This window comes from Podarcis tiliguerta (genome assembly GCF_965153285.1).
Source record: "Podarcis tiliguerta genome assembly, chromosome: 13".
Lineage (NCBI taxonomy): Eukaryota > Metazoa > Chordata > Lepidosauria > Squamata > Lacertidae > Podarcis > Podarcis tiliguerta.
In genome coordinates this window covers 43,390,139-43,403,422 of record NC_139546.1, presented here as the reverse complement: position 1 = coordinate 43,403,422, position 13,284 = coordinate 43,390,139, and the positions used below count along the sequence as shown (strand labels likewise).

Sequence of the window (13,284 nt, the reverse complement as noted above, 5' to 3'; positions counted from 1 at the left end):
AGATGATATCTTTAAAGAAAAACAAGTCCTGGAGCTTCCTAGATATAAGCAACTTTATTTCTTATGCCATATAGCTTTCACGAACCTATTTTGCAGGATGCTTGTGGCCACAAAATTTCTACCATACAGGAATGATCTGACAATCTTTAAGATGCCACAAGCCTTGTTGCTGTTTTTCCTGCAGTAAAATAACTTTGTTCTGCTTTGGATTTTTTTAAGAAAAAAGAAAAAAGAAAGGTACTTCATTTGGAAAACCAAACAACGCCCTGATATATTAGCAAGACACTTTTGCAGCTGTGAAGCACACACAGCTGAAATTAATCTGCAGTTAAAGTCTTCCTGGAATTTGCAAAGGTATTTCAATACTGCTTTGCCTGGGATGTTTGAAAAAGGCCTTAAAGGTACTCTGAGTGCACTTTAGGTTCAGAGCATGCTCAGAGGTATCCTGGCTTTTAATTATAACCAAAGGCCCTTCCCTACTAGAAGAGATGAACTGAGGGTCATTAAGGAGAGGGCGCTTTTTCTGTGGTTAAGGATGAAAACAATATTGAGGAGTGCTTTTGGAATCAGTCTCACCCCACTGAAGAGAAGCCTTATTTATTTCACATGTGTTATGGGGGGGGGGGGGATGGGGTTGGCTTTTACAGTCCAACTCTCTAGGGTGTGGCTTATCTCCTGTTTGACAAGGTCTTTGATAATGGCCACTGATTGCATTACCTGGCAAGTCTAGTTTCTTCTTTTGAGATGGTAAATACTTTAGTTCTTGATCCAGGTCATAGGCCTAGCCTATTCATACACAAAATATTCCCTTAAAAAAGAATTTGTAAGTGAAAAGAACCATAGGGGGAGGTTTATCCAATATATTTCCTTCTGCATAATAATATTTGGCATCATTAAGACTCAATATGGCTTCAGGATTGCTCTTCTGTACTATTTCAGACCATAAAGAAGGCTGATCGCCGAAGAATTGACGCTTTTGAATTATGGTGCTGGAGGAGACTCTTGAGAGTCCCATGGACTGCAAGAAGATCAAACCGATCCATTCTGAAGGAAATCAGCTCTGAGTGCTCACTGGAAGGACAGATCTTGAAGCTGAGACTCCAATACTTTGGCCACCTCATGAGAAGAGAAGACTCACTGGAAAAGACCCTGATGTTGGGAAAGATGGAGGGCACAAGGAGAAGGGGACGACAGAGGACAAGATGGTTGGATAGTGTTCTCGAAGCTACAAACATGAATCTGACCAAACTGCGGGTGGCAGTGGAAGACAGGAGTGCCTGGCGTGCTCTGGTCCATGGGGTCACGAAGAGTCGGACACGACTGAACGACTAAACAACAACAACTATTTCAGACATGTGGTTTATGCACTTACGCATGTGTGTTTGCCTTGTGCACTTATGAACATTCATTTTATTTACAACACCTTCGATTTCTTATAACATAAGCATTTACTGGACTGTCAGATCTAGCAACCAAGTCTTCAAAATCTACTAAACATTATTCTTTTAATGTGTTGAGGGTTTCAGAGGCCACATGCTGAAGCATCAGATTCATCTGGCCCCAGGAAAGACTGTCAGATTTGTTTGCTGGGAGGCCAAACAAAGTTGTTTCAAATCAAGTGTTATCCTGCACTTTCTAGTGCATTTCCTCATTGTTGTCTCATTGCAGGTTTGTTGCACAAGACCTCCCAAACTACTTTAAATGCACAGCCTGAAAATGCCAGTATCTTATTGAACCACACCCAAAGATAAAAACAGACTGGGAGTGCCCATTGATGCAACTGAAGCAAAATGACCCAGATTAGATTGCCAGACAACCATTACTTTTAATGCATCATGAATGGGGCAGGGTGTGGATGTCATTGTCTACTCACTGGGAATGCAACCTGAGTCTTTGAGCCCAAAAGGGTGACCTTAGATTAGAACACCTCCATAGGTTACACAGTTATCTTTCTTTTCCAGCTTCTCTTTGTAAAATTTTAGATTGTAATGGCTTTGGAGCAGCAACTTGTCTCTGTGTCAGCTGTATAAGCGCTATGTATACGGGTGGTACTAGCTACCTTGTTGTTGTTGTTTAGTCGTTCAGTCGTGTCCGACTCTTCGTGACCCCATGGACCAGAGCACGCCAGGCACTCCTGTCTTCCACTGCCACCCGCAGTTTGGTCAGATTCATGTTTGTAGCTTCGAGAACACTGTCTAACCATCTCGTCCTCTGTCGACCCCTTCTCCTTGTGCCCTCTATCTTTCCCAACATCAGGGTCTTTTCCAGGGAGTCTTCTCTTCTCATGAGGTGGCCAAAGTCTTGGAGCCTCAGCTTCACGATCTGTCCTTCCAGTGAGCACTCAGGGCTGATTTCCTTAAGAATGGATGCGTTTGATCTTCCTTCAGTCCATGGGACTCTCAAGAGTCTCCTCCAGCACCATAATTCAAAAGCGTCAATTCTTTGGCGATCAGCCTTCTTTATGGTCCAGCTCTCACTTCCATACTAGCTACCTAAACATATATAATGTTGCCAATTTTCCTGGCCATTGACCAGGTGGTACAATGTGCCCAAGGATCAGTGTTGGGACCTGTGCTTTTTAACTTCTTCATCGATGATTTAGAGTTAGGACTGAGCAATCAAGATGGCCAAGTTTGCCGATGACACTAAATTGTTCAGGGTTGTTAAAGTAAAGTCATGTATGTTGGAGCAAAACAAAAACTTAATTTTATGCAGGCATTCATGGGGTCTGAACTGGAGGTGATGGACCAGGAGCAAGAACTTTGGGTAATAATGTGGTAGATGGCTTAGTGACCATATTCACCCAGTTGGCAGCGGCAATGAAAAAGGTGAATTGCATGCTACAAATCATTCAAAAAGGAACTGGAAATAAAACTGCCAGTATCATAATGCTGCTATACAAATCTATGGTGGGGCACTGTGTACAGTTTCACACCACCTCAAAAGGATATTATCCAGCTGGAAAACATTCAGAAAAGGGCTACCACCATTGTGACTCTCCTATGAAGAAAGGATGCTTGGTTTGGTACTTTTTAATTTATAGAAAAGGCAAGTAAAAGGTGAAGTTTATAAAGCTATGCAAGTGGAAGTAGAAAAAAGTTTTTTTCCCTCTCTCATAACACCAGCACTTGTTTTTTATTTTGTTTTGACAAAGTAATAATCATAAATAATGAAGAATAAAAATGTGCACCCCACCACCGACACCATCCAACCTCCCAAAATTTCAACACCTCTTGCAATGGTTTGACTCCTTTCCATTTTAACAGTACAAATTCTGCAAACACCCTCCATATCTCCTCAAAATCATTTCTCCTGTATATTCCCTGTCTTACCTTAATGGCACATGTTAATTTACCATTGATAACTATATCCCACAGCTCTTTCCACCATTCTTCCATTTTATATTCTGCTTGTCCCTTCCACTTCCTAGCTATCATAATTTGTGCAGCTGTCAATAAATTTGTGAGTAAGTCCTTCACAGCCTGCGAACCTTCCACCCCATCGTAAATTGATAATAATGCTACCTCTGAACTTTTGGTCAGCTTTAACCCAGTGATTTCTGTTATTTCCTTAAACACCCTTTGTCGGGTTTTTTTAAAAAAACATGTTGACATCCCCACCACATGTGAACATAATTCCCTGTTTCCTGGCATCCCCTCCAACATAACACTGAATATTCCTTGTTTATTTGATTTAATCTGACTGGTGTTAAATGCCATCTCCAAATGGATTTATAATAATTTTCTTTTATTCTTATGGACATCCTATGGAACTGAATGTTGGAAGATTTAGGACCGATAAAAGAAAGTGCTTCTTCACTCAATGTATAATCAAACTATGGAACTCACTCCCCACAAGAGGCAGAGACTGTCACCATTGTATTTATTATTATTTTATTATGTATCAAATTCCCTGGATGTCTTTAAAAGAGGATTAGACCAATTCATGGAGGGGCGAGCTATCAATGGCTCCTAGCCATGATGGCTATGTTCAGCCTCCACATTTGGAAGCAGCAATGCTTTTGAATATTGCTGGAAACCATGGGAGGGGAGAGGGCTCTTTCGTTCATGATCTGCTCTCACTGGTTTCCCACAGGCATCTGTGAGAATGAGGGTGCTGGACTAGATGGGCCATTGGCCTATGGGATTGAGCATTATGACAGTCTATCACTCAAGTTCTTAAGATGCCTCAGCCAAGTAAGTAGAAATTGTGTAGCATAGGCTCTTTTACAAACTCCAGGTTCCTATGTCTCAGGGAAGCTACTATCAATCACCCACCCAGAGATGCAGTTTTGGCAGCTGTTCCACAAATGAAAAGATGTACTGTTTTCAATACTCCCCAACATCTTCAACATTCATCGGAAGAGGTGAAAGACTTTTAAAACATCTGATTTGGGCTTTTCAGTGCCCTAGTATTAAGCTTGTTGTGAGGACAGCAAAACTAGTAGCTTCTCTGCAAAATATTTTCCCCTGCTGGTTTAGCATTAAACGTTATTAACACATTTAGCATTAGCAAGATGTATAACTTTCTCCAGAATGCTCAAATGCTTTGGGTTAAAGTTTGGGTCAGAAAGGCCTCACTTTCCATTGGAATATATATGCTCAAGTTTGCTGTTATATTAGCCTTGCGACGCTTCACATACATAAAATACAATGTTGTGGCCCGTACGGGGATCGAACCCGCGACCTTGGCGTTATTAGCACCACGCTCTAACCAACTGAGCTAACCGGCCAGCTGCACGTTGCTCATTCTTTCCATGTGGAAACGCTCTACATCCTGCGCATTGTTTTTATAAATCACATCACAAGGCGGCGCCAGAAGACAAGGAACAAGGAAATTGGACGCCTTTCAGCAGGGATACCAGGAATATTTACTGAAATTGCCTCGAGTTCTTTCACGGAAAAATAAAACACTCCAGTTACGATGTGCAAAGAACCTAATAATCGTGCTCCCTCCCACAAGTAAGGTCTCTAGCAACCTTGTTAATCAAGATAGTATGGCAGACCACACAACAACGTGTTTTTTGTGTGAAACAAGACCAGGGCTAGTCAATTTATATCTGGGACAGACCCAAACTAGAAGGAATTAATCTGCAACCATCACGTGTTGCTGTAACTCTGTACTCCTTGTAAACGTCCATATGTGAGTTTATCACTGCAGCGCTATTCCGTAACACGGAAGCGTGACATTGAAACCTCATCAAATGAAAGGATGAAAGAGAAGAGGAAGGATACGAATTTTTCAAAGCGGATATGACTATGTCATAAGCACAAACGTCTCTAACCAAGCCTAATTTACTGGGTTGTCAAATAAACTGGCCCTAATGCTTCTTTCTAGGGTTGGCAACTTATTGCAACCATGGTTAAAGAGACAAAATGCATTTTAGGCTGCTCCACAGCAACTTGGATTTAGAGACTGTCACTGATGCGGAAGTGAAGTAGATACCCTTATCTGCCATTAATATAGCCAAATAAGAAGGGTCTGTAGTATATTAACTGCAACATTAAATTCGTTGAAGTTGCAACATAGCCTAGCTATAAATTTATAGGGAGGAATTTAGAAATCAGCTCATTTTTTTAAAATGACAGGGACAAAGTCTCGACTCTCACTCTTAAAACTCCTATATTAGCCAAGGAACTGTGGCACAACACTCCTTAAAGTCTTCGTACTATAAGGATACGTTTCAATGCTCCCATAGTAGTAACGCCCATCTTTGTTCAATGCTGCCCTCAGGCTCGCCCGCCACCTTTGTTACTTACCTTGTTTAGGCTGCAGGCAAAAACATACCTGTTTTTTCAGCCCTTTGACTAATGAAGCAATCTATGGCATTTAAAGCTTGGGGCGGAGCATTGTTGGTTACCCTACTATATTGTAAATCACCCTGCAGTTTAGAAATGCAAAAAGAAAATTAAAAAGTAAAGTTAAAAAATACGTAGTCGCAACAGCTCTTTTTCTGAAAAAGTGGGTGGCTCTTAAAAGAGCCTTTGGGTATGTGAGGAGGCGAAATTCACTTGGAGCTGGTGTACTTGGTGACGGCCTTGGTGCCCTCGGAGACGGCGTGCTTGGCGAGCTCTCCGGGCAGCAGGAGTCGCACGGCGGTCTGGATCTCCCGGGAAGTGATGGTGGAGCGCTTGTTGTAGTGCGCCAGGCGGGAAGCCTCGGCCGCGATGCGCTCGAAGATGTCGTTGACGAAGGAGTTCATGATGCTCATGGCCTTGGACGAGATGCCCGTGTCCGGGTGGACCTGCTTGAGCACCTTGTAGACGTAGATGGAGTAGCTCTCCTTCCTGCTCTTCTTGCGCTTCTTGTCGCCCTTCTTCTGCGTCTTGGTGACGGCCTTCTTGGAGCCCTTCTTGGCCGCGGGAGCGGACTTGGCTGGCTCAGGCATGATGCTGTAATCACTCAATCACAGGCGAAACAACCGGAAATTCGAGAAGAAATGAAGGCAGCTGCTGAGCGTCCTGTATTTATACGGCTTCCATGCTAATCGCAGGATTGAAACACTCGAATTCTCATTGGCTCAGAAACCAGCGACGCCTATTGGACGATTAGATTGTTACATGCAAATAGTAGAATTCTAAAACTTTGATTTCTATTGGGTGGCATAAATGCCGTCTGCCTATTGGGTAGCAAACAGCACCGGCCTTCCAATTGGACAGATAGGGTGAAACTCGAAAGCTAACCAATGGGAATGCGCACTTACAATCCGCAGGACTGAATAAAAGGCCGAGGAACGCATTTGTTTCTCAGCTTGTGTTCTTTCTAGTAGGAATCGTGAGCTTTATACTCTTTTGAAACTAGCATCATGTCTGGACGTGGAAAGCAAGGAGGCAAGGCTCGTGCCAAGGCAAAGACTCGCTCTTCTCGTGCCGGGCTGCAGTTCCCCGTGGGTCGTGTTCACCGTCTTCTGCGCAAAGGGAACTACGCAGAGCGCGTCGGAGCCGGAGCGCCCGTCTACTTGGCTGCTGTGCTGGAGTACCTGACTGCTGAGATCTTGGAGTTGGCCGGCAACGCTGCCCGGGACAACAAGAAGACCAGGATCATCCCTCGCCACTTGCAGCTCGCCATCCGCAACGACGAGGAGCTGAATAAGCTCCTGGGCAAAGTCACCATTGCTCAAGGAGGCGTTCTCCCCAACATCCAGGCTGTGCTGTTGCCCAAGAAAACCGAGAGCCACAAGGCAAAAGGAAAATAGATCGCGTTTAATCGGAACTACAGCAGGAAAAAACCCCACAAAGGCTCTTTTAAGAGCCACCCACAATTTCATAAAGAGCTTTGATCATGTGAAACTTTTAGGTTTTTTAGTGTTGCTGTTTGAAACCGTGCGTCGTTTTAAGCAGGTGTAGGAAAATGTTTCAAGGCCAATATCCATGATACAATTTAAATAATGTGATCTGTGCTACTCTTGCAGTGAAAAAAAGTTGCAACTATATAGGCTTCTGCTACATCACATCTCACTCTTGAAAGATACTAGAAGGCTGTTGTGAGAAGGATAAAATGTTTCTGAACTTCCCACTTAAATTCTCCCTTCAATGAATATTTCCACTCATGGTCGAATTTCATGAGCGTAGTTGCAAACCTAACCCATTCCGCTGTGAGTAACCTGATTACACTCGGAGATTTTGTGTTGTGAAACTGCATAGAATTGCACAATTACGAGACGAACACAATTGTGAAATCCATGTTTGAAAGCATAAAACCGCTGCGGTTTTGGCGGCAATTTCAAATGAAAAACCCCGCGGGATTTTGAGGGCGGGGGCCCTTAAGTAGCCAATCACACGTTAGGGCGCGTCTTTCAAATTATCCGTTGGTTAACAGAAGTTACATTATCTGGCAACTCAGTTTCTTTAGTAAGGCTAAAGGAATTCTTAGTCTTTAGAAGGAAATGTCCGATTTCAATGGACTTTGTTCCCAGGAAAGTGGGTATAGGATTACAGACGAGCTGCAATAAAGACATGGAGCCCGATCCTATGAATGTCTACGGAGAAGTCTCGCTCAGCCCAGTGCACTTTACTCCCAAGAAAGCGTGCAAAGCAATGCAGCAGCCTTAACGAATTTATTAAGGCATCCAATCAGTCTTCGCTGTATGTTATGCAGTGCCCAGTATTAAGCTTACTCTACTGAAATTCACTGTAGTTTAACATTCAGGGTCCTACAGATCACCTATTTTTACGGCTAAGTGCTGCGATGAGGTGGGCAATTGTTGAAAACTCTTCCTACTTTTATTATGTTTTCCGAGGGCGGGGGGGATGAACAGAATAAACCACTTTAATCCCTATATTTCTTATAGCATTGCATTTCCATCTATCTAGGAAATAAAACCTTGGGAAGGAGCGGAAGGACGAAGGGCGGTGCTGCAAAGTCTATCCAATCAATGCCGAGCCCGGGAAATTCAAATTCTGCAACGGTCACCTGACCTCATTCAGCCAATCAGGACGCAGCCGCTGGCTATAAAAAGGCGGTCCAAAGACCCCTTGGCTTCATTTCTTTTGCCTTTCTGACCGAGAAGCTTCTATCCGCGCGAAGAGGAAGATGGCCCGTACAAAGCAGACGGCTCGCAAGTCGACTGGCGGGAAGGCGCCTCGCAAGCAGCTGGCGACCAAAGCCGCCCGGAAGAGCGCGCCGGCCACGGGCGGAGTGAAGAAGCCTCACCGCTACCGGCCGGGCACCGTGGCGCTGCGCGAGATCCGCCGCTACCAGAAGTCGACGGAGCTGCTGATCCGCAAGCTGCCTTTCCAGCGCCTGGTGCGCGAGATCGCGCAGGACTTCAAGACGGACCTGCGCTTCCAGAGCTCGGCCGTGATGGCTCTGCAGGAGGCGAGCGAGGCTTACCTGGTGGGCCTGTTCGAGGACACCAACCTGTGCGCCATCCACGCCAAGCGCGTCACCATCATGCCCAAGGACATCCAGCTCGCCAGGCGCATCCGCGGAGAGAGGGCCTGAGAAGCGCCCGCCTGCACGCGTCCCCAGAACACGAATCCTGTTTCACCACAAAGGCTCTTTTAAGAGCCACCACATGGTCTTGGAAAAGAGCTCGCACGATACTAAATTATCTCTTGCCGCTGCCGAATATCTGTTCGATTCTTAATCTTTAGCTGCAATAATTTGAATAATCTGTTTGCTAGTTTTCTAATTATCTTTAGTAACTACACTACATTGAAACTACGTTTAGGAGTTATAAGTCTCCATGGAACTCTTAACCTAGTAAGTTACACCACCCTACTTTTTCCATTTTTATGTTCTGCACACAATACTTGGAAAAAAGACGCTAAGCCGCTTAATTGCAGGAAGCTAAATAATCGGTTACATAACTAACATTGGCTCGGGGTAGAAACGTTGCAATCTTAAAGCAGTTCCTGGCTTTACTTCCCCACCCCAATGTAGATTTGAAACTGAAGGCAGCCTCTTTCATAGCCATGTCAAAAATACTCATGGGCTGCTTAAAAACTATGACTGCTGTAATGCCAGCATTTCTTTCCTTTTGGAGGGCAGCACACACATTGCTCTCATGAAGTGATCCGGAGTTTTGCACGGCAATGTAACGCAGGGAGAAATAAATGCCAGGTGAAAAACAGTATATCGGCCGCGAAATCTGACCAAGAAAAGCTAACTTGTCAGAAGTGGGATTCGAACCCACGCCTCCAGAGGAGACTGCGACCTGAACGCAGCGCCTTAGACCGCTCGGCCATCCTGACTACTTAAGAAAGGGGGTTTCTTTGTTGAAGAAAGTTTATTTCATTATAACGCATTGGTTTAAGAAGTTTAGTGAGCCATGTGTAACAACAGTGAGGATCAGCTGATAAATCAGCTTGTTAGCAGGAATCACCCTCGGTGAAAACGGTCTTTCTTTCCCCAGTTTCCTTTCCCCTTAATCTGCGGAGGAGGAGGCGGCAGCCATTTAGTCCCCAGCGTGGGGAGGGGAAATCTATCGCAATGAAGGAAACCTATCGCCCACACGGTGGCGCTGTATAGTTTAAAATGCTTTGCGATGGGTTATCGCTGAAGAAGCAGGACCAGTTTTCTACCCTGCTGCAATGCATGTAAATAAACATGGGGAAAGTTCATTGGTCACGTGCAGAGGACTTTTTCGCCTTCATAGAAGAGAGAGCACCATTCATTGTCACCCACACTCGTGAGGAGGAGGCTAAGGATGGTCTTTTTAAGAAGCGGGAGAGTTTTAGGCTGCCGCAACTTTCCGCAGCTGATAACAATAGCACAGACATTTCGATGTGAAATAAAATCGAAGCAGGGCTGAAAGAGGAAAAGGTCGTTTTAAGTGCATTGATGGTCTGCAGGGTAAACGGGAGTTTAGCTAATTCCTTATAGCCTTTGACGATGACTCATAAATCCACACACGATTTTGAAGCTTGAAGACAAGCCTGTGAATTGCAACAACTTAAATTCATTCAATTTTTTTCTTAAGTAAAAAACTACTTTTAGCAGAGGATGGTTTCGATCCATCGACCTCTGGGTTATGGGCCCAGCACGCTTCCGCTGCGCCACTCTGCTTGTGAAGGCAGGGTTCTTTAGACAGCCTTACAAACTCATGACGTTTGTGTGTGCGCGCGGCGGCAGGGTTTCTCCATCTTTCAGTTTAAAAGAAATGCTTTTTATTTAATCGCTGACTTCTCCCTCGTTAATATTCTGAAGAGTTTCTACTTTTGCAAGTGCCAAACACCCAGTTGCATGTCAATTATCAATCACATTGCCTGTCAATGTGAAAGGCTTGTGCACACAGTTGATTAGATTTCTGTAACCTAAGGGCGCTGCCGGACGTCATTTCTCTACCGTTTCTCCATTAAAGAGACGTTTCTGTCTAGCTGGCTCTGCCTGTGTAAAAATCCCATCTTTGCCCTTGCCTTCTACATTCACGGTTGAAGATGTCGATCTATTGCTATTGTGATGATTGCTGCTTTTATTAAATCCCACCATCTCCACGTGATTGTATCTTTTTAACTTGCTATGGTCTGGGCTCTCTTGGAATCGAGGGATTACGGTAGTAGTAGTAGTAGTAATAATAATAATAATAATAATAATAATAATAATAATAATATACTTGCAAGGCAAAGCAAGAGTTTGAAAACTACATTTGCGTGAACAAATCTCAGGCAGAGAGCATGCCTCCAGATTCACCGCTTCCGTGCATTTGTGTGTTCTCCAATTCTAATATTGGGCTGCAAATAAACACTATTTTGTAGACATCCCTGTCCAAATAACGAAATTTATGGGAGGGGAAAGTCATATCACCACACGGGAAAGCATCTCTAACCTTTATGTTGGTTTGCTAAAGAAAGTTGGGGCGGGCGCTCAGAATGGTTTCGCCTGTGGGAATGACAGACAAATGAAAGAAATAGCAAAAAGGGTAAAATCAGCGTCGACGAAGGTGGGATTCGAACCCACGCGTGCAGAGCACAATGGATTAGCAGTCCATCGCCTTAACCACTCGGCCACCTCGTCTCTTCCGGTAGGAGCTCTCGGGATGCTTCCTTTTGCTCAAAACAGCCGCGTGTTTCTTCTCAGGTTGTGTGTCATTTCTTTGCGATGTACAGCATTTGATATCAATTGGGAAGCCTCTTTACTAAGTGAGCCGCTACAACTTTACAATCATCCCTTTTAAAAACAGTAACATTTCTTATAAGTAGGAAAATACCACCTTTCTTCTTGTCGTGGGTTCCATAGTGTAGTGGTTATCACGTCTGCTTTACACGCAGAAGGTCCTGGGTTCGAGCCCCAGTGGAACCAAAGCGGTGTTTTTTTAATTGAAATTGATTGAAAAAGTCAAAGGGGACCGAAGATTGAGAAGTATGTGTGGAAGCTATAAACAACGACTTCCTACTGCTTTTCCCGTTCCACAGCAATTAAAGGAGATGGTATACATTAATGCACGAGCGACACTGTTGTTTGGCCAGAATTTTATGGATCTAACTCAAAGCGACGTGGAAGAAACAGAACATGCAATAGAAAAAGAGCAATAATCTGTATGCATTACAGTATTCTAGATTTTAGGACGATGAACCCCAACGCGCCGATCCCTTATCTCCCCACTTTAGTGCTTACTAGGACCTTTGGAACCGCATCAGAGGGTATAACTTCCTACTGTGAAATGACGAGAAAGTTCATAAGGTAGCATTTTTTGTTTTGTTTTGTTTTAAAAAAAGGTAAATCACAGCTGGCCCGTACGGGGATCGAACCCGCGACCTTGGCGTTATTAGCACCACGCTCTAACCAACTGAGCTAACCGGCCACTTGCCTCTGGAAGCTTCCATAACTACATACTACAATATACACACTCAATGTGCTTAGCAGTTGCAAATATTTTTAGCAACATAAAAGTAAGACGACGGTGCATCGGTTGAGCACGCTTGGATCCTCCATCCATCGCCTATGAGGCATCTTCTGGGGTTCCTGTATACTAGCAGAGGTCTGATTCAGTCAGATTAGGGAAATAATGGGTTTATAATGTAGTTTTATTTTTATTTCTGGCCTGCTCTCAATATTAGTTCTTCTAGGGGAGAGCATCAACCTCACTCCTCCTTTTTTTAAAAAAGAACCCTTAAGGTATTTGCTAATAATAATAATAATAATAATAATAATAATAATAATAATAATAATAATAATTTGTACCTCGCCCATCTGGCTGGGTTTCCCCAGCCACTCTGAGTGGCTTCCACAAAGACCAAAAATACATTAAGATGTCACACATTAAAAGCTTCCCTGAACAGGGCTGCCTTAAGATGTCTTCTGAATGTCAGGCAGTTGTTTATATAATTACAAGGCATTTTGAACTGGTGTTTATTTCAATTATATCCCATCTTTCCTCCATGATTATAGTGGTTCTCCCCGATTTCATCCTTAAAACAACCCTGTGAGGTAGGTTAGGGCTGAAAGGTCACCCAGTGAGCTTCATAGCCGAGTTGTCTCTTGCTCCTGGGTGGACGGCATTCATCCATGCTTGTCCAACCCTCAATTGCCTGCACCGGCCCTCTCTTCCATTAGTGGCTCCTTGTTTTTTTTTTAAAAAAGCCCCACAAAGAAGTCAGTCAAGCATCTGCAGAGGAGCAACTAGTCAAGGCCAGAGGCATTAAGGGGTGATTTCAGTGTATGACTACAAGGCCTTTCAGTGTATGACTAACTGGATTTCTTGGGATCTCAGTGTCTTTGCTCAATGTACATCTGGTTTATGAGATCAGAAGCTCTGCATGAAATTGAGGGCTTTTGTCCTTCAAAGGCTTGGTTTTTTTCCTTTCTGAGCACAGGAACAGCAAATGATATGAGAGAAGAGCA

The 13,284-nt window shown here is 43.9% G+C and overlaps 4 protein-coding genes across 4 annotated transcripts in view; 3 read left to right on the top strand and 1 right to left on the bottom strand.

The window, feature by feature from the left end:
- The window catches only part of LOC310663057 (G-protein coupled receptor 4-like), a 303,619-nt gene that overhangs the window by 105,805 nt on the left and 184,530 nt on the right, over nucleotides 1-13,284 (top strand). The window lies entirely within an intron of this gene.
- PFAS (phosphoribosylformylglycinamidine synthase) overlaps nucleotides 5,934-13,284 on the bottom strand; it is a 50,067-nt gene continuing 42,716 nt past the window's right edge. Inside the window, exon 30 of the mRNA XM_083410044.1 lies at nucleotides 5,934-6,392. Coding sequence (XP_083266170.1) covers nucleotides 6,008-6,392 — 385 coding nt within the window. The 3' untranslated portion in view covers nucleotides 5,934-6,007. The remainder of the gene's footprint in view (nucleotides 6,393-13,284) is intronic.
- LOC310662086 (histone H2A type 2-C-like) lies at nucleotides 6,654-7,283 on the top strand. Its single transcript, XM_083408857.1, has one exon. The coding sequence runs from the start codon at nucleotides 6,806-6,808 to the stop codon at nucleotides 7,193-7,195; it is 390 nt and encodes a 129-aa protein (XP_083264983.1). The 5' UTR covers nucleotides 6,654-6,805; the 3' UTR covers nucleotides 7,196-7,283.
- Nucleotides 8,533-9,037, top strand: LOC310662066 (histone H3.2; the record flags this gene model as incomplete). The annotated part of the gene is made up of 1 exon (XM_083408830.1): nucleotides 8,533-9,037. One exon carries the CDS (start codon nucleotides 8,533-8,535, stop codon nucleotides 8,941-8,943), a length of 411 nt encoding a protein of 136 aa, XP_083264956.1. The 3' UTR covers nucleotides 8,944-9,037.